The 23591-nt window shown below is 33.5% G+C and overlaps 2 protein-coding genes and 2 long non-coding RNA genes across 4 annotated transcripts; all 4 read right to left on the bottom strand.

The window, feature by feature from the left end:
• Nucleotides 1–326: 326 nt before the first annotated feature.
• LOC120118426 lies at nt 327–2027 on the bottom strand. The gene is made up of 3 exons (XR_005515748.1): nt 1829–2027; nt 1640–1738; nt 327–347 (listed from the first exon to the last, which is right to left on the bottom strand). It is a non-coding gene; the product is annotated as an uncharacterized LOC120118426 (long non-coding RNA).
• Nucleotides 2028–5070: 3043 nt separating this feature from the next.
• LOC120118424 (protein ASPARTIC PROTEASE IN GUARD CELL 1-like) lies at nt 5071–6639 on the bottom strand. Its single transcript, XM_039138451.1, has one exon. It carries the CDS (start codon nt 6616–6618, stop codon nt 5134–5136), a length of 1485 nt encoding a protein of 494 aa, XP_038994382.1. The 5' UTR covers nt 6619–6639; the 3' UTR covers nt 5071–5133.
• Nucleotides 6640–8920: 2281 nt separating this feature from the next.
• On the bottom strand, nt 8921–9135 carry LOC120118758. The gene is made up of 2 exons (XR_005515776.1): nt 9038–9135; nt 8921–8950 (listed from the first exon to the last, which is right to left on the bottom strand). It is a non-coding gene; the product is annotated as an uncharacterized LOC120118758 (long non-coding RNA).
• A 3116-nt stretch (nt 9136–12251) lies between these two features.
• Nucleotides 12252–17522, bottom strand: LOC120118423 (serine/threonine-protein phosphatase 2A 65 kDa regulatory subunit A beta isoform-like). Its single transcript, XM_039138450.1, has 13 exons — nt 17418–17522; nt 16680–17094; nt 15943–16189; nt 15163–15275; nt 14766–14845; nt 14331–14472; nt 14149–14229; nt 13912–14016; nt 13258–13440; nt 13031–13123; nt 12782–12921; nt 12631–12697; nt 12252–12515 (listed from the first exon to the last, which is right to left on the bottom strand). Exons 2-13 carry the CDS (start codon nt 17070–17072, stop codon nt 12393–12395), a joined length of 1767 nt encoding a protein of 588 aa, XP_038994381.1. The 5' UTR covers nt 17073–17094; nt 17418–17522; the 3' UTR covers nt 12252–12392.
• Between the last annotated feature and the right edge of the window lie 6069 nt (nt 17523–23591).

The raw sequence follows: 23591 nt of genomic DNA, 5'->3' as shown, positions 1-23591 counted from the left end.
TGTCCGGTTAACCACCGATGGAGCACGACAAAAGCCGCATTGACAAGAAATTTAATGAATCCAACTTCACTTGCCCATTGAATACCACAAGGAGAAGCACAACCCAACTCAACTTGCTCTACAACATATTCAATTGTTCAACCACTTCATGGAAACCAATCTAAAACACGAGGCTAAAAAAACCCAAAGAAAGCAATGTCCTAGCTTTAAGATTTTGCCCTGTAGGAAGAATGAAAACGGCTAAAGGTAGAAAACTTGTTAATCTAATGGTGTAGCTAAGAAGTAAGAATCGTTGGATTAGTAAGATTTTCATTCTTACCCCTACTATCCTTCCTACGAAGCAAAGCCTGAGAAAAAGAGTATACTTCCAAAAGACAAAAGTAAGATACTGAAGATGTCGAAGCTATTGGGTAAATAATGCATCATTTGCTTCACCTAGTCTTCATGATAAGCGGTATGGTTATGTCTAATCCAACTACACTTACCCATTGAATACCACAAGAAGAAGCACAACTCAACTTGCTCTGCAACATAATCAATGGTTCAACCACTTCATGGAAACCAATTTATAACACGAGACAAAAAAACCCCCAAAGCAAGTAATGTCCTAACTTTAAAATTTTGCCTAGAAGGAACAATGAAAACGGCTAAAGATATAAAACTTGTTAATCTAATGGTTTAGTTAAAAAGTAATGAAGTTGTTATGAAATTTAATCATTGGATTTGTAAGATTTTCATTCTCGCCCATTCTATCCTTCCTACAAAGCAAAGCTTGAGGGGAAAAAATATATTTCCAAAAGCAAAAGTTAGATAATGAAGATGTTGAAGCTAATGGGTAAAGAAACCATCATTTACTTCACCTATGCTTCATAATAAGAGGTATGGTTATGTCTAATCTTGTTTGTTTCAGCTCATATCCAGTTATTAACCCTATTCTATGTATTACTCCTTGTTCGATGAATGACCTAATGAAAATGAAACACTTCAAATCTGTATCGAAAACAAAAATGTTCATTGTCCTATGTTCACCTAAGACATAAATGCAGTTTTCGTTTATCCTTTTCTTCTGTCCCTCTTCTGTTTTGTTCGAGCAGAATGTTGTTAACACTCACCTTTTTTGTGCACCATTGGCATGCACAAGAAACCAATATGAATCAAAACAATCTTTACGGCATCCCAAAATTCAATCTTTTAGATTACAGAAAATTCTTCTTAAACCCCTATATTCCTTATCGCAAAGAATAAGAGATTTCTCCTCCACGAATGTAATCTATTTCTACATTTTGATCTTGCAGCTGATAAAAATCTCACTACACCAGTGTTTTCGTATAAACCTTTAATCCCTAATAAATTAAGCTCAGTACAACCAGCCAGAAGCTAGCATTACGGACAATGTTATACTAAATTCATGATAGAATAGCGATAACTTGAAATTCGAAAAGAGATACCCAGAAATATTTCTGATAAATTCATTGAAAAATATAAAAGAAACCATTAAAAAGTAGGAATAGATCAAACTTTTTCTACTAACTGAGTGTTCCCCCCCCCCCTTTTAAAATTCAACAGCCGCTATCACTAATCACTAATCATCCAGAACCATCATGATTTCAAAGAGAAAGAAGCAGTGTGCAAGCTTAACTGCAAAAAGAAAGAGCTAGAGGGAATCTTCAAGCTCCTCTAGCTTCTCCCTATTCTTCAATTCAAGTTCATACTGCCTCAATCTCTCCTTCATCTTCTCCTGTTGAAATAAAAATTAAAAAAAGTACAAATCAAAAGTCTACAATCTTTATAGAACAAATTAAGAAGCAGAGACATAACCAAAAGGGACCTTGTAGCTGAGCTCGACGCGGTGCATAACGTAGAAGCCAAGGATACCACCAAAAATGGTGCCGGTGATGATACGGACATACCCCCATTTCACTGAGTTCATACCCATTTTTGCACTCGATCTGCCTCACTGCTAGCTTTCAGTTGAATAACAATTGCTGCCCCCTTTTCAAGGTTTTTTTCACGGCGGGTTTCCCCCCTTTTTATAGTAACTGTTTAAAAGCAGGGAGGGGCACGGGCGGGGAGAGGTGGTTTTTTTTTTGCCGCATCAAACCCGACCCGAAAATATATTGTACATACCCGGTCTCGACTCGAAAATATATTCTCTACATCCGGCCTGTCTCGCCCGATAATTTTTAGTTTTTCTCTCGCCCTGAATCCGCCTTGATTTTTAGATCCGATTCGGTCCAAACTGAATATATTACTATTATAAAATAATTAGTTATTACTTTTTAAATTATTAAAATAATATAATTTATAATAATTTATGGAAAGATTTTATCTGTGGTTTTGTTGTACTCATTACTTGAATGGATATTCAGAGCTCTGAATTTTGCTGGTAAAAGTACGTGCATTGATGATGAACACGGTTGAATTAGCTAAAGTCGGTCACAGTTGCCAATGACTTTCTAATTTAATTTTTCCATTTTTGTTTAAAAAAAAGTATTAGTAGGGAAAATAGACAACAATAAAATTTAATTTAATCAATTTATCATATTATTAGTTATGTCACCTATCATAATGGATTAATACATCAATATTATAACCATTAGTCAAAATGTCATATTACTTTTTACAGTTTGAGGGCCACATTAGATGTAAATAAAATACGAGTCATATTAATTTATTTTAAAAGTATGAGTTTTAATTTTTTTTATTCGCCTAAAATAAATAAACCGCATTATTACTGACCACGTAGGACTGTCTCACCTAACACCACCTAATAGACCCCAATATACTCTTTATTGATATTCATTGTCACGTGAGAAGAAGATGTGAGGAGATGATTGGGTGGAACTTAGAAGAGTAAAGCCAATATAGTTAGCGTTCTTATGGTGCTACTTTACACTAAAACCTGCTGATTAAATGAGGGGGAAAGTTGGGTCTCCATCAACAAAACTAAATTACCCAATGAAATGAGAAGAAAGTATATGGATGGACAAATATATTTGGAGATTAAATCGAATATGGAGCGGTGTGTTCACACCACTCGTAGCTAGGATACTCGCTACACAAGAAAAGACAGATATGGATGAAGCAAGCGCCTGCCGACATTGACGGAACCGGTCCCAATGGAGTTTGGGAATTGGGACCCACATGACATTGACGTAACATTATTATGTTCAAATTAAACTTTAGCACATATAATTGATATTTAAACTATAGGGTAAAATCGCTTGAACATAAGGTTTTATTAAGTTTGTCCGCTATCAAGAATTATAAAATGGTATTTCAATTATATAATGTTATTTTATTAAATTTATCAGCTATTAAAAGTTACAAAATGATTGTATAAATTAAAAATTAATTTGATGATTGAGATATGGTATTCGTTTGAGATTCTAGAATCAAATTTTATCACATAACGATAAATATATTAACGTTCAACTCAATATATCGTCATTTTTTTAATAAAAAGATACAAGTTTAAAACATAATAAATTATTTGTTGACCATTTTATAATTTTTAATAGTTGATGAATTTAATAAAATAATATTATATAGTTAAAAGATCATTTTATAAATTTTAATAATTAAAAAATATTTTATAATTAAAAGATTATTCGTATGTTTTACCTTTAAATATGTGGGTTTTGGACAGGCATTTACACGGCTTTTTAATTTAATTTTTGAATTATAAAAACTTAGCAACAAAAATCCTTTAATCAAACATTATAAAGCCTGCGTGTTGTTATATGTCAGTTGACTTGACGACCATTCAAAAAAATTTGGAGGGTCCCACGCACCACATGTGATCTGTTTCCTTATTTCTTTTTACTTCATCACTCCCTATGCAAATGACGTGGACCCCACTCGCCATTTACCCAAACAAACAGGTTTTGTTGATCACGGATGTCATGTCAGAAATTTTATTATTTAAGATGTCAATATTTGTAATAAAATTCAAATAAAAAACATTATTACATAAATACCAACTTCAATCGCGCTGATTCAAGACGTGAAATTATCTTTATTTAAGCTGGAATGCTGAGCTACGTTAATATGGATTATTTGATATTTAGTGTGGAAGCTTAGGTTAATATTATTTGAAGACCCAATAAGTTTAATAGTTATTTTATAATATTTAAAAATTAATTAATCAAAAATCATTTTAAGACAATTAAATGATCTTTAATTTATTTATTTGAAATATTAAATATTTATTTTATCATAAAATGTTGAACTTTTACAAATCTTTAAAATTGTAGACTATGAATTACTTGTTTAGTCAAATTTATAAGATGATTGCAATAAGCAAATAATTGCAGATTTAAAAATATATATTTAGTTAATTAAAAAGTTAATATTGATGTCATGCCATGCTTTGTTATTTTAAAATTTATTAATACTCTCTGCTTTAGAAAACCCTAATTTTCCATCCTTATCTTAAAATAATACTCAATCAACTCGATTCTAACTCTGCGCTCCGCTCACGTAAAATCAAAAATCACAATCCATGGATCCGAAATCTCATAACCACGTGGCACGCATGCACGCGTTTACGTAATTGTAAACAAATACATCAACATGATCATATTTACAATAGAATGCACACTGCAATCACCTCATTGTACATAAAATTAATAAAGGTAACATAATTTCTAAGGTGGGGCAAGTTCTTTTATTAGTGCTTATTATGAAAGTTGTTGCTTTAATTCATATATTTTAATTTAATATTTTTCGTGCTATGTCATCGATTCTTGACAATATTGATAAATTATATGATTATGGATAACAGAAAAAATTAAAAAAATATAAAATTAAGATTTACCAATTTAAACCGCAAAAACTGAATATACAACTTTTATATAATACAAACACTAATTTCAGAAATCATAACCCTTAAAAGGGTGTTAAACTAATTAACTGCCGACGCTACTCCAAAGCTTCTTCTTCATTGGAATTTATTTGCCACTGTAAAAAGAAAGTACTACTACTAACAGTAATGGTAAAAATTTAACCTTAAAAGTTGCTATAACAATACAAAGGAACAAACTTGCTTCATTTTCTTAACCTTTTCTTACCAGAGGTGAAAGGGATGGGTAAATAAATAGAGTAACTAATGGGAAATTTAGTTACTTTCTTTTAACATTTACGAGAAGAGAACCCGACCCGATTACCAGCCAAATCGTAGCTCACACGTGTCCCTTGCTGCTGCACGTTCCCAATTATAGACAAAGACGACGACGTAGGGGCGAACGCGAAGCAAAACGTGCCCGACGAGTCCACCGGTATCAAATAATTCTTCGCCGGCAAATCCAGCGACTTTCCTTCGCCGAAACGAAGCGCCACCGTCGGGACCCTAACGCTGCTCCTCGAAGACAAGTCATAGCACGTGTCGAACAACGCCACCCCGCCGGTTGTCGGCAAGTCGCGCGTTAAGCTCACGAACGCGTCTCGGAGTGCGTTGTAAGCCTGCGTTTGCAGCCGGGTTATGGCCGTACCGCAGTCTACGATCACCCCGCCGTTTCCAGACTGGTCCAGATCGAAAAGTCCTGGCGGGAGTTGAACCGGTTGGCCACCCACGCCGAACCCGGTCAAACCTACGTAATAAAAGGTATCCACCTTTCGGCTCCTCAACAACGGAGCGACAACCGAGTCAGCCGGTAACCCGGCGTTGAAATCCAAAGACGACGACTCGGCCGAGTCACGATCCACCAAACAATAAGAGAACGACGTCGCTTTGATCTGCGATGTCATAGACAAGGGACCGCCGCCGAGCCCAAGCAAACCGGCAGCTGAAACGAACAAGCCTTCGTTGGTATGCCCACAACCCAAAGCAACGCCGTTGATATTACCGGAATTCCCAAACGACACCGTTTCGGTAACGAAATCGCCCACGGTGTACGACCCATCCCCGTACGAGACTTGGTAAAGACATTTCCCGCCACGGCAGTCAGAGACTTGAAGAGAAGAGCATTGCCTTGAGTCGCAAGAAACCGGGCTGTAAGTGGAGGACGCGGAGGGGTTGAATATCGGGTCGGTTTGTTGGTAGCACTCCGAACAGGGCTCACATTGGATCCAATTAATGTCACTTCCGGTATCGAGAACCATGTAGAATTGTTTAACCGGGCTACCGATTCCGACCCGGGTGAAATACTCCCCACTACCTAGACTCGTCCCGGAAATAACAGGTGTAGAAAGCGCCTCGGGTTCGATGTCCGTGGGAACAGGCTTGATCTCCGACTTATGTACCCCGCTGACAACGAGTTCCAGCTCGGTTGTAAGTGAGTCGACTCGGGCTGAGTCACGTTCGAGTCGGGAAAGCACAAGGCTTTTGTAATCAGTATGATGGGTTTTGCGAATGGAGCCACGCGAGTGAAGTGGAACTGAGAAAACAGAACCAGAGGAAGAAGAAGAGTTGAATGAAACGGGTTGGGTTTCGGAAACGGAAAAGGGTCCAGAAGATTGCGGGTCGAAGGAAAGAATATGTTGAGCTTGTTTAAGAGAAGCAGAGACATCGAGCGTGGCGGTTGTTGGCGGAGGGGAACGAGCGAGGGAAAAAGGAAACAAGAGAGAAAGTAAAAAGGAAACAGAGAAGAGAAAGGAAAGCTTTGAAGAAGAAGCCATTGTTTTTCGTTTGTAGTTTTGTTTGTTAGAGAGTTCCGAGTTATAAAGACGATATGGAACGTCAGCGTCAGGCTCGTTGGCGGTCACTAAATGACTAAAAGGCTTAAGCAAGAAGCAGCTGCCCACTGTGAGTGGCAGAGCTTTGAACATTACTTTCTATGGTTCTCTTTGTTTTACTTCCTCTAAAATAATGATAAAGTGCATAAATGTGTATTATTTTATTTAAATTTTCAATCATTAAAAAAAATTATAAGATAATTTCTCGAATATAAGACGTTATTTTGTTTAGTTCTCGATTATTAAAAGTTTTAAACTAATATTTTTTTGTTAAAAATTTGATTATCACATAAGTTATACGTTAACTTGCTCATTGAGATATAATAAAATCTAATCTCATAACTTTTTTATTTGTATTTTGTAGATATACTCTCTGTTTACATTGTGTTTTCGATATAACGTTTGAAACATTACTTCGTCGACCCGGTGTTCGAAAGCAACATCGATATCAATAGACATCATTAAAATATAATTTTATCATATATTAAATTTCAGGTTAACAACCAATCAAATGAGCATCAATTTTTTTAAAGAAAAAGTAACGAATTTGAAATATATAAATAATTGGGTGATCATTTTATAACTTCTAATAGTCGAGTGACTCAACAAAGTAATGACTTATAATCGAAAGACTATTTTATAATTTTTAATAGTCGACGGACTCAATAAAATAACATCATATAGTCAAATATCATTTACGTACTTTACCCTTATAATAATACCTATAAATACATTTATCCATAAAAAAATACCAAAAAATAATTATAAATCCAACCCCTTTACGTTATATTTATTTTAATATTTAAAAGTTTTGATTGAGTGTAAGATTATAGATTAATTAAATGCTAATTTAATTGAAAGTACAAGGACTCGTACTGTAATTCCACCCATATACTAAGAAGTATGTTTCTTTCCTTTAATTTCCAAAAATTACAATTTAACTACTTTTCAATTATTAATTTCCAAAAAAATAAGTATATTTTAAATATAGTATATTTTTTTGACAAATTAAATACATTATAATTTATTAAATAAAAATGATAGAAATTATTTAAGTAAAGTGTAAAGTTATGGGAACTACAAGTGATAAAAAGTGAAACCGAATGGAGTTTAGAACTTGAGTTTGACGCAATGTTATACCATTAATCAATCATCATTGTTGTCTAAAATAAATAGGATAAAATACACCATAAGTCATCAAGTTATATTTAAATAAACATTTTGATAATTAAATTTTAAAAAATTATAAAATAATCACTAAATTTTATCAAATTATTATAAAATTTATGATTAATTTTTATTCGCAAAACTACTATGCTTTCTCTTCACATGTTTCATCCCCGTGACCCAGTCGCGATCACGGAGTTCCTTCAAAGCATCTACCAGAGTGTTTCTAGTTAGTGCATCAGAAAGGTCATAGATTCAAGCAACCTTAAAGTTGTTAGTTTCAACTTCCATCATTTTCACATGTCTCCATGCATGCACTAAGGTGTTGTGAGCGGCCCACGATTCAGCTACGATAACTGAGCATGTCTAAACTCCAAGTATATCTAAATATCCAATCCCCATCACGGTTCCATAATACCCCACCAGCAGCAGCCGAGTTATCGCCAGTATTCACGACACCATCAGAATTGACTTTGACCCAACCTGTAGGAGGACGAGTCCACGGTAATGATAAACTAGGGGGTCGAACCCATAATTTTAGTGATTAAAATGATTATTTTAATATAATCAATAATCCAACTAAAAATAGATATCCACTTATATACATACACATCATATATAGAACCATGTATCATGTTTATAATGGGAACTACTAGCATCATTCATAATTAAATGAATTTTAATTGAGTTCACCCACTCTAAACCCACAATTAAAACAGATTTGATGTGTTTCAGAACACATTCATTTGCCTTTATTTTTTGTAAAAGTACAGTCTACAAATAGTGTTGGCACAGCACAACAAACAAATAATTATCGTCTAATTAAATAAGTTAAGACAGATTGTCAATAAGGGTATATTATAGTTTTTTTTATTAAGCTAAGATCATTATAAAGTAGTATATGTTATAATACTCTCAACCATTTGACAATGAATACTCTATCACCCTACAATTTCTGGAATTTCTATGCATTTTTTCAACGCTATGTATAATATATATTTCTCTTACGATGAACAGCATGAATGCAAAAGTATTGAGTAGATGAAGCTAAAGTCCCTGCGGGAGGTTGAGAATTTTATCTCCGATGAGGGCTTCCTCGGAGCCATTGCTGCATTCGGCGAAATACATTTTTCAAGTCAGAGATTTCGAAAGGGAAACGTGCAGAGTCGGAAGAAAAAAGAGGGCGGATGATGACCCGAGGTAGCTTAGAGCTGACATTCGATATAGACAAGTAAAGACTAGGATATGCAGACCGATTGTGTAGAAAAATGCAAATGTTCGAGCATACCTACAAAAAAAATGGTGGTAACTCATTAGCGAATCATCGAACTCTCTATCGATGCGGATAAGTAACATAAACATTGCAGACCCAAGTTGTTTTCGTGTTCATGTGAGGACTGCACTTCATGTAACCGTAAGCCATCACATGTGCTATTACATCATACGGGGCTAAACCATATCTGATATCATGAAGGGAAAATAAATGCATAGACATGCAAAGTAATATATCAAAAATACTATGCAGTCCCAAAAAACTAAGTTGGTCCAAAGAGAGTGGTCTATAAATGGACCTAAACCGGCCTCGACGAGAATGCTAGATGCCCCGAATCTACCAAACCTTATTGCCACCTTTACGTATGTGCTGTGCATACACTCAAATGAAAATGCTGTAAAGGGAACGAAAGATCCGGCCAATTTAAGAATGTAATTCGACAATGAAATGAAAACAGTACTTGTTTCCGAGAACGAACGTCCACTGCTCTGTGTGATTCTGTCTATGAAACCCAGCTCCTTGTATCCTTGATCCCTCTCCTATGTTATAAACAGAAATTGAGTATTCCATGGTGTCATACAAATAACATGAAAATAATTATGACCTGAATTGGAATGGTCCATGAATGAAAATGCTAACTGGATTGTTTACATATTCCTACGTTTTGAGTTAGCACGGATGGTAGAAAACCGCGAGCATGCATGTCTCGACCAATGGACTTTGTTGCCGGTCGAAACAAGCTTTACAATGATACTTATTATTCATTTATTTTCCTGGTAGAAATTTTAGGATTTTTTTTTTAAAATAATATTATTTATATCAATAAAATGATATCGTTTTAGGTTTTTTTAGGCTTCCACTTCAGCAACGTCACGACACAGAGCTATCATGTCATCGTGCCGTTAAATAATTAACAGCAGAGTAATATAATTGCATTTAAAAGTAAATGTTAGTGTTAAAATTAATAAAATTGTAACGTTTGTGGTATAAGCAAATCAGTACCCTTAAGTTTTTTTTCTATGGAACTAGCATGGGAATCTGCATAACAATCTATGTGTACATCATTGATGATGCGATAATTCATATCAACTTATAATCTTTTTATAATAATTTATTTCTAAAAAATTAGAACTATTTATCAATATAGTTATATCAATAATAAAATAAACATAAATGTTCATTTATCACATTAATATTATAATAATTTTAATAATTTAACAATCATTTATGAGAAAATCGTTCTCAATTAAACCTTGATAATGTAAATTTTATATAAACGTGACACCACAAAAGATAGCTAGAAATGATTGATGGAACATTTGCATCAATTACCAATGTCTACCATTTAATTTTCATATGTGATACGCGTAGGAAATTAACAGGCTGTTTATTTGGTTCTGAATGAAACTATTCAACGATGAATGCTGAACCGTTCAGTGCTGAAACCGTTCAGTATTCAGACTGTTTGTTTCTCACCTCTGAATGATTCAATGCTGACTGATTCAACAAAACAGTGTTGAATGATTTAACACAGAAGTATATTATGAATAATTCAGAGCCATTATCAAACATCATGTCACATTCAGAGTTAATTCATACAGAGCCTCTGAACCATTCAACATTTGAATCATTCAGCACTTAATCATTCTGAAGTAAACAAACAACTCCTAAATCGAGTTAATTTCATTTGATGTCTTAAATTTTAGAACATTTCGGTCAAATCCTCGAATTAAAGTATTGTTTCAATAAGTTTATGAATCTAGGCGTCACTTTGATGTTGAATACTAGCTTAGTTTTTGACGTTTTCCAAAATATCTATTAATCCATATTTATATTAAAAAATCATAATAGATTGAAGTTGACATTTAGTGGTAAAACTTATAGTTTGACTAATTGAAGGATTTGATTGAAATAATTTCAGTTTAAGGGCCAATATAGAATTTAATAATTGAGGATGTATAATGTAATTAATCCAAATTAATTTCCACAATATAACGTTTAAAGGATAAAGTAACAACTATTCAATCGATTCCCAAATCGAATCAATCACAATATACTTAAAATGATTTAAGAATTGGAGAGAGCAAAATTAGAAATAAAATCTCAAAACAACTAAATTACTTTAGTAAGAAATCATTTTAATTTTAATTTTTTTATTATTCGAACTTTATAAATTCAAATTCAACCTAAACTCATAGATTGAATCAAAATTTCAAATTAACTTGAATAACGTCAAAACAACTAAATTTTGAATATCTTAGAATTAAAAAAATCAAATCAAATCAAATCTAATTTTTATAATAAGACTTAATGCTCAAATAAGTACTCAAACTATATCTTTTGTGTCAAATAAGTGCCTACATTTTTTTTGGCCAATCCAAGTGTCTAACGTTAGCATTTTAGATGTTCAGACAGTCAAGGGCACTAGTTTTTCCTGTTAAGTGACACATGTCATAACCTGATAATTTGAATTTTTTTATAAAAAATTAAAAAAATAAAACTATATACATTTAAAAAAACACATAAATTTTGAAATAACCCCTAAGCTTTGAAAACATTCATTTCAACCCCTAAACCCAAGTCGATCGCTACCCTTTACCATCGAAAAAGCTTCACCCAACCTCCCCTCCCCCAGCGACCAAAACCCCTATAAAATCGTGATCGATTGACGATCGATCGATAACAAATTGACATTTTAAATCCTACGAACCCTAGGATGAAAATCACGATCTCACATGATTCTGATGGTGAATCAACAACTATATAACTAAGATGATAACAAATACTATGTCGGTAGCAATGAACGTGGCCATAGAGGGTTGCGACGACAAGTTAAGATTAAGATTTGAGATTTTAAAATTATTTTATAATATAAGAAATCTTAGGATATTTTAATAAATATAATAATATTTTTAATTTTTTAAAAAATATAAATTTCAAAATTACCAGGTTATAACACGTAGACACCTAAAGTGCTAACGTTTGTAATATTAGACATCCAGATGGGCCAAAAAAATATACACTTATTTGGAACAAAAGGTATAGTTTAGTCACTTATTTGGCATTAAACCTTATAATAATAATAAAAAAAATAGCACCATAAGATTGCTCGTCAGAAATAACTCAGCACCCAAAGTTAAGAAAATTAAATATTTATATTGCAACTGAGTTTTTGAATTCAAATGGGTACAAAACACAAAGGGGTAAAAAAACAAAAAACAAAAACTGAGGGTTAAAAAAGGGACAGAACTAGAAGAGATACCATTAATCTAGGGTTCTAGCTAGACATCATGGTGAGTTGATCACTTGATTGTAGGGCTTGGGTGGCGAAAAACCTCACATCAACATCTGGATCCTCACTCAATTCAACCAGACATGGACGGATTGTCTTCTCCACCACCTGTTTGTATTCATCACTCGACGATTATATAAACAACAAATTCACGGTTACATTATAATATAAACACTAGAATTTTAACAGGGACAGTCGTAGAAACGAAAATAAATTCACTTACAGACTGATCGACAATAGGGATAATCGACTGCAGCACCTTGGCCACATTAAATTTGATGTTCGGTACCCTGAAATAATTCAATTTTCGGTCTCGTAACTAAAGACGAAGGATCCAAAAAAACAGTTTCAAATCAAACTTCTATCAACTTTACCCATCTTTTGAAGCATTGATAACCACGGGGAGAAGCATCGAACAAGTAATTTCTTCACCCATAACAGGGGCAAGTAGAGAAATTGCCTGCAGGATGGTCATCCGATATAGATAATGTGGATCGTTTATCATGTCCAAAACCTGTAAATAGATATTCGGGAAAAGACGTCTTATTGAGACCCGGCATCATCTTCAGGTGTCCCCCTTTTAACTTACTCAGAAAAAAGATTATTTACATAAGCAAACTGACCTGCGGAACTATGTGCTGCATTGCCCATTCTGGTCCAAATTCTTCTGCCAGGCGCTTCACATTATTAGCAGCAGCCTCACGGATGGAATAAACCTACAACCGACAAAGTTAGCAAATTTTATCTCGTAATAAGTTCCTAGTTAATATCTGTTATTTCTACTCTCCGACAAGAGACACTTGAATACGAATAGAATCGTAAAGAAACAGGCACATAAACTCCATTGCACCTTATCTTTTAGCCATTGCATGCAGAGTGCGCCAAGTTTGTCATCAAAAAAGCCAACACCCAACTGGCTTGCCAATAAAGGTATGTATTCTATTATTGCAAGCCGAACCCTCCAGTGTTTATCCTCGGCAAGCTCCACAATGGCTGGCAATAGGGACTGGGAAAGCAAATCAATTCCAATTACCTGCAATGATAGGCATGTTAACAATATGCGGCATTCGACTATAAGCAAGAGATATTCACTAACGTGCCCCTAGTATGTAGCACTTCCAACCACACCGCCAAAACAAATTATTAAAATATTGAGACGATAAATAATGAAACTGTGGGCGATAAGTGCCAGTCAAATATTATAAATATAATCAATGACACAATGTCACTCCTACTTGACTCTTGTGGTAAGGTTAGGTTGTAGATCCTAGGTTTTGCAGCCTCACTGCTCTCAATTTTACCAAAATATTAATTCATAACACATCATTTATCTAAACCTCGAAATACTTAACAGTTAATCCAGTCAGAGGTTTCCTTTCACTTCTCAGTAAAACAAAGAAAATGTAAGAACCATTCAACCCAAATCAGTTGACAAGCTAACAGTTTGAAAAAATATCTGTTGAAACCGTTGCCGTTCTTAATAAAATCTTAAATTATGTCCCACCTGGTTGACTTGATCAAGCTTGCTAATTATATTCAGCCGGACATCTGGAAATTCATCTTTCAAAAGAGAAAGAAATATAGGAAGCAATTGCTCTATGGTCGCATCCTACAACCATCAACGAGATAACATTATTGCATGTATAAAAAAACATACCAGAAAACATTATGAAACCTATACTTCCCAAAACTGAATTTCATAGAGGTTGACTGTCTGAACACAAAAAAGGACTGTTTTTACCTTCCCTAAAATGGGTGCCATTCCCATTATAACTGAAGCCAAAGAAGAACGAACATGCTGAGATGAATCTGTTGATAGTTCCTACAGCAGGCAACACTAACTAAATCAGAACATAGCAAGAGCGGGAAAACTAGATTACCACTACAAATGAAGTAGTCAAAGTATTCCATAAGCATTTTTACCTTAACACAAGGAAGAATGTTCTGAATTGCTAATTCTGAATTCAGAATTCGGCAAAACATAGTTACTTTTCCAGCAGCAGCTATCCGTACTTCAGCTTCATTATCACGAAGTAGGCGAACATATGCAGGAACCAGGTCTGACCTAAACATGTGAACCTTACAATATCATTTGATTGCAGTAGATATGATCATCCAAAATAAAGCTCACAAAAAGTAATTTAAATAAATCAGTTTTGTATGGCCAAAGCATGATAACTGAAAACTGCCCTTTGCAAATTTTATGGGTTTCTAATTAAATAGAGAGGAAATAAGGAAATTCATCAATAGAGATCAAGGAGAATGGGAAGATGGTAAAACGGCAGAAAACAGGTGTAACAATAGATGTCAGGACAGCAGAAAATATAACAGCTCATGCCATGTGATTATAGGGCTTACCTACTAGGCTCAGGACCAACAGCTTCACACAGCTCATACAACTGATTCGCGACCATATATCGAACACGCCATGACTTGTCCTAGAATCAATAGTGATACCATAAAAAAATAACTCAAAACTATAAATTACCATATTTAAGAATGGGAAAAATAAAGAACGCGAGGGGGTGGGGGGCAATTAAAAAGAACCATAACTTCCATCACATCACTTCAAAAGGCAAGAAAAATGTTTTAAATTTAATTAGAAATCATACAAAATATTTGTTTGCATCAAACACCTACACAAGATATATTCTCCACATGAACAAAAAAAAAAACTTAAGCTTAGAGGTTAATCAATTTCTAGTAGAGCAAATCAAACATATTAGTAAAACAATATTCATAATACATGGTCTACCTGTGAGAAACTAACTATGACTGGGAGAATGTGAGCCACACAGTCTTGGGGCTCCAACAACTTTCCAAGAGCTGCACAACCCTCAACGGCTAGCAATCGCACAGAATCTTGATCTGCAGAGACAAAAGATTGGAGCAAATAAGCATTTCAAACTCTGTAACAAATTATAAACTCAAAAACAATAATGAAAAACTAAATATGCAGAATAAAAGGCATACATATGAACAAATGGTCAAAGATAAGGGATCCGTTTATTCTTTCATTTATAAACAAGGTTAAAATCCCATAAAGTGATTTAGCAGCCTTAGTTAAGCTTTGTAGAAAAATTTCACAGGTTCTTGGATATAATTCTTTGAAATGACTGGAAGAAGAAAAAGGGGGTTATAGGTTGCCTTGAAGGTCAGAAGTCAGAACAGCTCAAGTATCTGTTGATCTAATTTTTTGGGTGACTGTCCAAGACTCTTGCTCAATAAAATTCAAATTTGTCGGAAATGGAAGGAAAAAAGATAAAAAAATTAGAAAGGAACTGCACATAACCCTTTTCCCAATTCCTCCTCTTCATGTTTAAACTTATATCCATCTCCTCTAGAAGGAAGAATACCATAAGGCTAATAACCCTCCCTTATGTTTCTGACCAGGATTATTCAACTCAAATCACTTACCCTGTTCATTTATCCGTTTAAAGTACTTTAAAGTTTAAAGCATATATCTGTCAAAGAATTATCAGCAACACAAGTGGTCATAATGAAGCAAAAGAGATAAACTAGGCAATCTACATACCATCCTGTGTCAAATCATTGAACATAGACATAACGTCCACCTTTAAATGAGTTGCTTCTACAGTAGCAGCAAATTTTCCAAGATTTGTTGCAGCAGATCTCCTAACCATGGGCATGTCATCTTGGCAAAGCTGACCGTATAGTGTTCTTAATTCAGTTTTCACTGCCTCTGGGGCACTTGGGTATGCAATATGAAACAATCCACAAGAGGAAACTCGAGCTGTAAACCACTCACCAGCAGCTAATCTCTGCATGTTGAAGACAACACATTCATTTTGTTTTTAGTTAGGTAAAACTATATCAAGAATGCTAAGGATTACAGCTAAAAAATTGAGTACACATTAAGGATAACACCATCATCAGGTCACTAGGTTTAGGAATGATCATATTATATATCGTACAATTATCCAAATGGAAACAAGGCAGAGGTGCAAAACATGCACATCAGCAGTTAATGACAGAAAGATTACTAATGTTGAAATACAAAACAAGATTCAGGGGTGCTTTCAAACTACTCTGGTAAGTTTATAGCATACTCGAGCATTATAAGAGAAAGCTTTATTCCACTAACAATCTTTTCACCATACACATTAAACCCAGAACCAAATTCTATTCAATTTTTCATAGTTCCTTATTGCAACCAACAGAAACGCTCTATCATACACCCACATGCAGAACTATCTAAACTATATATACACTTCAGGTGAAAAAGAGAAGGCACATAAAGCAGAAACCAACCTTCAACATTGGAATAAAGAACTCAACCAAATCTTGCTCCCTCATCTGAGCACCAATTCGACACAATGACTCAGCAGCCTTATCCCTCACACAAGTTTCCTCAACAATGCAAAGAGTCTCCAACGGAGGCAGCAAAACATTAGCATATTCCACACCTCCAACATAAGGAATGAAAACTCCCAATTCTTCTGCCATAGCAAGGAGAACTTCATCATCGTCATCATTGTTCTCACTAAGAAACGGGATCAATTCCTTTCGAGTCCTTTCTTCCCCAAGGGCGCGTGCAATCGTAGAGAGCTTACGGATCGAGTTCAAACGAAGTTGAATGTCTTCATTCTTTAGCTCATCAATCAACACCGCAATGGGATACAAAGGCTCATCTATCATTGCCATGTCAGCTCACAAGATATTACACCTGTAAGTATGCCAATAAACTCAAAATAACCATTTAATTCTATTTCAAACTTCAAATTTTGGGGGGGGGGGAAATAAAAACAGAAATCACGGTTAAATCCGCACAACTATTTAATTAACCACGCACAAAATTATAACACATATGGATTAAATTGAGATCCTAATAAATGCGAAGAAAAGGTTATCCAATCCATAAACAATTCAAACAAGACATGCAAAATCTTTCGTAACTTAAATCGACTAAAGCTGAAGACAATTGGAGAGCAGATCTATGATTCCGAGAGTAACATTTCTTTGCAATGAAAAAGAAAAGGAAAATGGTACCTGTCGAGGGTTCGCTGGAGGCCCGATCTGATATGTAAAAAGGGGCAGATAGAGAGAAGAGAGAAAGTGATCGATCGGTAAAAGATTGGAGCTCTTTTTTACTAATATTTAATTTCTCGACATATGCGAGAGCTCTTTTTGACCATAAATTTTTGTTTCTGTTTTTACCCTCTGATAAACAACCACATGTTAAAGCATAAACAATAAAATAATCACGATAATTTCGAATTTAGAAATGGTATATTTACCAAACAAAACATACACCTATCACTTCTATTTTGCTCTCACACACGTGTCATTTGCCTATTGAATCTTTTTAATATATATGATTAAAATTAGGGGTGTTCGTTTAGGTTTTAATTTTTAATTTTTTTTATTAATTTATCAATATCAGATTCGAAATAAAAAATCACGATCAATTTTAATAATTTTAGTCTTTTTCTTTTGGAAATAAATTTTTCCTTAAAATTAACTTCACCTCACTAATCTTTATATATGAAATGAATATTATGAACTTTTAAATTTTAATGTATTTTATATAGGATTTTTAAAAAAATTAAATAAAAATATGAACGGATACTTGTAACCTGAAATTACGGGTACCTGAACTTAATAGGCCGGTCATAGGACGAAAATATACTAACAAAAAAATTGGGTACCCAATACTTCGAGTACCTGTAAATGCAAGTATCTGGTTTTGAACACCTGTAATAAAATTGGTGTCTATTATTTTTGGTTAAAGTACACAAATGGTCCCTTGACTATAGGGTACTATTTTGTTGAATCCGTTAACTATTAAAAATTACAAAATGGTCTTCCAGTTATAAGACATTATTTTATTGAGTCCCCTGACTATTAAAAATTATAAAATAGTCATCGACTATTCGTATGTTTCAAACTAGTCCCTTTCATTAAAAATTAAGGATCAACTAAACTAAATATTTACATGCTGACCGGATATGATACAATCATATTTTAATAATGTCTATCAGTACCACCATTGCTTTCAAGCATTGTCTCGATAATATAATATTTTAAGCACTAGCTTGATAGCATGATGTAAACAGAGACTCGATCCACGAAATACAACTCAAACAATTATGAAATCAAATTTTACATATCCTAGGGAATATAGCATTCAACTCAAACAAACCAAACTTTTAAACGAAAATGATGATTTTGGAATATATGAATAGTCGGTGACTATTTTATAACTTTTGATAGTTGAGGGCTCAACAAAATATACCTTACAGTATCGTAAGACATATTTTACTCAATAGTGGCATGTATGTTATAAATGTTTGAACGGCTCTGATCAATTAACTTAAACTGGTCTGTAGTAAATATAATTCAAAAGAAAATTGAATGATTTTAAATTAGACAGTGTTTTAGCAATTTTATATATGTTGAGAAACAACATTGAACTGCTTAGTTGCTGCTAAAATCATATTTTAGTTGGACGATAAATTATTATTTTATATTTATATGATTAATTAAATAGTTCTAAATTGTTAAACGAGAGATTTTTAAATGGAACGAAAATTTAAAGTTTTATGTACAAAGAATGCTTTGAAATGTCAATGTAACATCTTTAACTCGTATTTCGAGACATATAAAACTATGGGTATTACACCTTTGGTGTTAGTTAGAAGGGGTTTTTAGCGAGACTTGTTTAAACTTCAAAAATAAATAAATAAATTGTTTATTAAATATCCAATATTGAAAAAAAATTATTTTAAAAATATAAACAAAAGATCTTAAAATTAAGTTCATCAGGGTCGTCGAAGAAGATAAAAATATTATAAAATTGAACATTTAAATAGTTTTTGCCAGTTTTTGTTCGATCTAATGAAATCAAAATTATCTTTATTGATTTACCACGAATGATGATCGGTAATATATGTTGATTGACCAAATGCAAGTTTGAAGAGGTTGAGACATTTTTTGTATAGACCGAATTAATAAATAAAATAAATTTTAATACTTACTATTGAAATATTTTTAAACTCAGTGATGAAATTATTATGCAAATTAAAGTTCATAAGAAATAAACGATCTTCACTGTCCAACTACAATTACAATTTAATGTTATATTAAAATACTTCACCGTTCAACAATATAAATACTGATTGTTGAGAATATTTTGATTATGTGGTCATATTAAAATTTTTAATAATCAGATGTTATATTTTTGAAATTATATTATTATAGAATTTCTGAAATTTTATTTTTTTCATTACATGAGAAGTTGTGATTAATTATATTATAATTTAGATGTTATTTTAAAATATAATATTTTGTTGTTAAAGATTTGTTGTCAGTAACAAATAAATAAAAAATGGATGAAAATTTGGAGTAATTAGTTAGAAGCATGAGCGTCCATGAACATAATAATAATCACCCAAAAATATCCGACAAACATTACACGTGGAATTCAAACCTCCACCTTTCGGCAGCGGTTTTCAAGACCAGCTGCTAATCGCCGCCTCCTACTCCTCCGGCGCTTCGTTCAAGTCCAAAACGCCACTCTCCGCCGCGGCTTCCCTTCTATTATTGTTTTTGTTACTATCGATGACATCCTTGGCGGGGTTTACTTCGTCGTCGTCGTCGTCTGCCGCCGTAATCGTTTTCTCAGCCTCAACATCTGCTGCCCTCCACCTTTCTCCTCCAGCTCCGCTGCCTTTGTTGAAATATGAAACCACCGCCTTCATCCTCCGCAATATAGCGAAAAAACTCCACCTCCTCCTCACTGGCGGCGGCCGCTTCTTCCTCTTCCTTGCTTATTACCTTCTTCTTCTTCCTTGCCTCCGTTATTACCTCCTCTTTCGGCTCCTTTCCAGCCCTCTTCCTCTTATCTTTCTCCATAGAACTGAAACTAATTTCACAAATAATTTATCCTTTTTTTATTTCTCTTCTAATGGATCAATAACTGAACTCCAGATAATCTCAACAACAACAAATTTTTCAGGAAAAAAATAAGGAATTTGCTTTGAATTTGAGAGAAGGGTGGGTGATTGATTTCTTATACTACAAATTGTCTAATAGGCCGTCACTAGGCGGCCGAAGAGGAAAAAGGAAAAGAAAAAAGGCCATGACTAGAAGCATACATAAAATCATTACTTTATGTTATATATTCTCTTAAAAGAATCAAAATTATATAATTAATACAAGGGTAAATTACGCTCAATAGTCATTAAACTTTATGTCATGTATTGATTTCAGTACTAAATTCTGAAATACTTTTATTTAGGCATTGAATTTTAGTTATAAGTTCAATTCATGGTTTTCAGAACCGGACCGGTTAGCGAACCGGTCATGCTACCGGTTCACTGGTTCAACCGGTTGAACCGGTCTGACTGGTCGAAAGAACCGGACGATGTCATAATTATTTAAAAAATTAAATAAAAATACCAAAAATATTTAATAAAAAATAATTTTTTATATCACAAGTTATATTCAAAGCAAGTCATAACATATATAAGTTAAAAATCATAAAATCAAGTGAAACAAAATGATTCAAATTAACTACAACATAATATTTAAGGTAAAACATATTAAATAATAAATATAATTATATAACTATAATAAAAAAATAAATTTGGGGTTAAAAAATCATAACAAAATTATATAACTATAATTATATAACTATTCTTTCACTCCAATCAAGCTCGAATTTTAGACTTCAATCGAGCTTCTAATTTTTTTTTGAGTTCAAGCCTTTTTGAGTTCAAGTTTCAATATTATATTTCGAGTTTGAGTTGAACTTGATAATTTTTAGCTTGTGAGTTTGAGTTGAGTTGAGTTTACTTTTAAAGTTTTCAAATTCGAGTCGAGCTCAGCAATACTCAAGTTCGACTTGGCTCGTTTAACAAATGACGTTGTTTGGTTTAATTTTTTTTTTTAAAAAACAAAAATCCCGATTTTTTCCGGTTTTCAACCGGTCTGGTTCGAACGGTTCAGCGGTTCTGGCTGGTTCACTAATAACGGTTTAACCGGTTTAGATTGAATCGGACTAAGCAACGGCTCCCAGTTGAACCGACCGATCCGATCCGATTTTCAAAACAGAGGTTCAATTAGATGATTGGATCGTTAAATTCAAAAAGACATGATGATTGTCGAATTAACCAGCTAAAACCACTAGAGGAGTTGATAATATTCCATGAAAAAGAAACGACAACATCATTAGGCCTGTTAAGAATTTAACGACTCAATGCTTTAATTGAACATAAAACTAAAAACTAATATTTAAAATATAGAAATTTAAAATTCACTATTAAAACTTAAAGTTTAATAAAAAAAATGAAGTTTACTCTTAATATATTTAAATCTGATCTCATATCGTATTAATTATTATATATACTAATAAGTGTAAGGCTGACTTGTCCATTAAAATATTTGGTTTTTGACTGTTTAATTCTTGTTAATGGTAATGGCCTATAACATGACCCGACAGTCGGATTCAGCCTCTTGATAGCACACAGGATGACGTCCTTGTAATTACGTAATCACAGGTTATGTAGTGGGATCATGAGACGCTAAAAAACGATGAACACAATGTGCCACGCGCCGAGTCGGTAAACGCGTTGGAACGGTGGAATGTTATAGGTGGGAATAGTAAGGTGTAACGATGGGGCCGGAACAACATTGGTGATGGTAATGCGCGACTGTGCGATACGCGAGGAGTGATGGGATGGTAAAACGTGTGGAGCGGTAAAGACAGAGCAATTTCCGCGATGGTTCGCGAAGACATTTTCACGGAGGGGTCAACATTTTTAAGATAAACAATTTGTTATTGAACTAAGGGTAAATTACAAGTTTGATAAGTGAAGTTTACTCTTTCTTATTTCACTAACTGTATTTTAATTTTTTTTAAATTTTATCACTTAACGACGTTAAAATAGGCAGTTATATAGATTCAAAACGATGTCGTTTTAGTGATAATTTTGTTTTTTTAAAATGAATTCGTTTTTAACGCTGTTAACTATTTACGGCGAATCAACATTTTATACCCGCGAACCCTAGGATGAAAATCGCGATCCCATACAATTCCGACGGACAATCAATAGAAACTACAACGACGTATGAGTATGAGGATGGTAGGGACTATTTCGATGGCGGTGGTCGTGGCTGAAAAGGGCGGCGGTGGTCGTGGCTGAAAAGGGCGGCGGTGTCAGATTAAGGTTAGAATTTGAGATTTTGGAGTTGTTTTATAATATAAGAAAAAGTTAGTTTTTTTATATATAAATATCATAATATTTTTAATCTTTTTTTTTTAAAAAATAAATATTATCATGTTGTGAAACGTGTCACTTAACGGAATAAATTAACGCCGTTGACTGCCCGGATACCTAAATAGGTAACGTTTCTAACGTTAGGCACCTAGATAAATCAAAAAATATTTTAGGCATCTATTTGAAAATACATGATGAAACTTCTCTAAATTAACTCAAGTTATATGAAAATGGAGGGGCATTGTGTGTGTATGCCTGGTTAGGCTATATGCACATTTTTAATTTAAAAATTAGGTTGGATGAAATTTCTACAAATTTAAGTCAAATCTATGATAGGTGAAGGGGTGTTGTACTCAAATTAAACTCGAGCGAATACAAAAATTAACCCATAATTGAAGGCATTTTAACCATAATGGCAGAAGAAAGTTGAACTTAGTACGGCGAACTTTTTGGAGAAGATCGGCAATGGAACCTGGTTTTTTTTTTAAAAAAAAATCTGATGCGATCGAATTAAATCGGGTCAAAACTATTTGATTCGGATCTCATATCCATTCCTAATAGGATCGAATTAAATCAGGTTAAAATTATTTGATTCGGATCTCATACCCATTCCTAATAGGATAGTAATGGAACTTGTTTTAGCGGGAACTTCGACTGTATTAAATGAGTCAAAGTTCTTTATAAAATCATTAATTAACCATTGAAATAAATAATATTTCAATGGTCACAGTCTTTATATTACAATTATCACTTTAAATTAATCTCTAAATTGTTAAATATGTTAATTTTTATTTTTAAATTACTATTCTCATTCTAAATTATCCTCAAATTTTTTATCATTCCAATTTCAACCGTAAAATATGGTCCTCTTAGTAAATTGATCTATAAACTTTTGAATATTCTCATTTTACTCCTATGTAATTAATTTTAACCATACTTTTAC

The sequence above is a fragment of the Hibiscus syriacus genome, unplaced genomic scaffold, assembly GCF_006381635.1.
Source record: "Hibiscus syriacus cultivar Baekdansim isolate YM2019G1 unplaced genomic scaffold, ASM638163v2 tig00110328_pilon, whole genome shotgun sequence".
NCBI classification, from domain to species: Eukaryota; Viridiplantae; Streptophyta; class Magnoliopsida; order Malvales; family Malvaceae; genus Hibiscus; species Hibiscus syriacus.
This window is presented reverse-complemented; position numbering and strand designations above follow the sequence as displayed.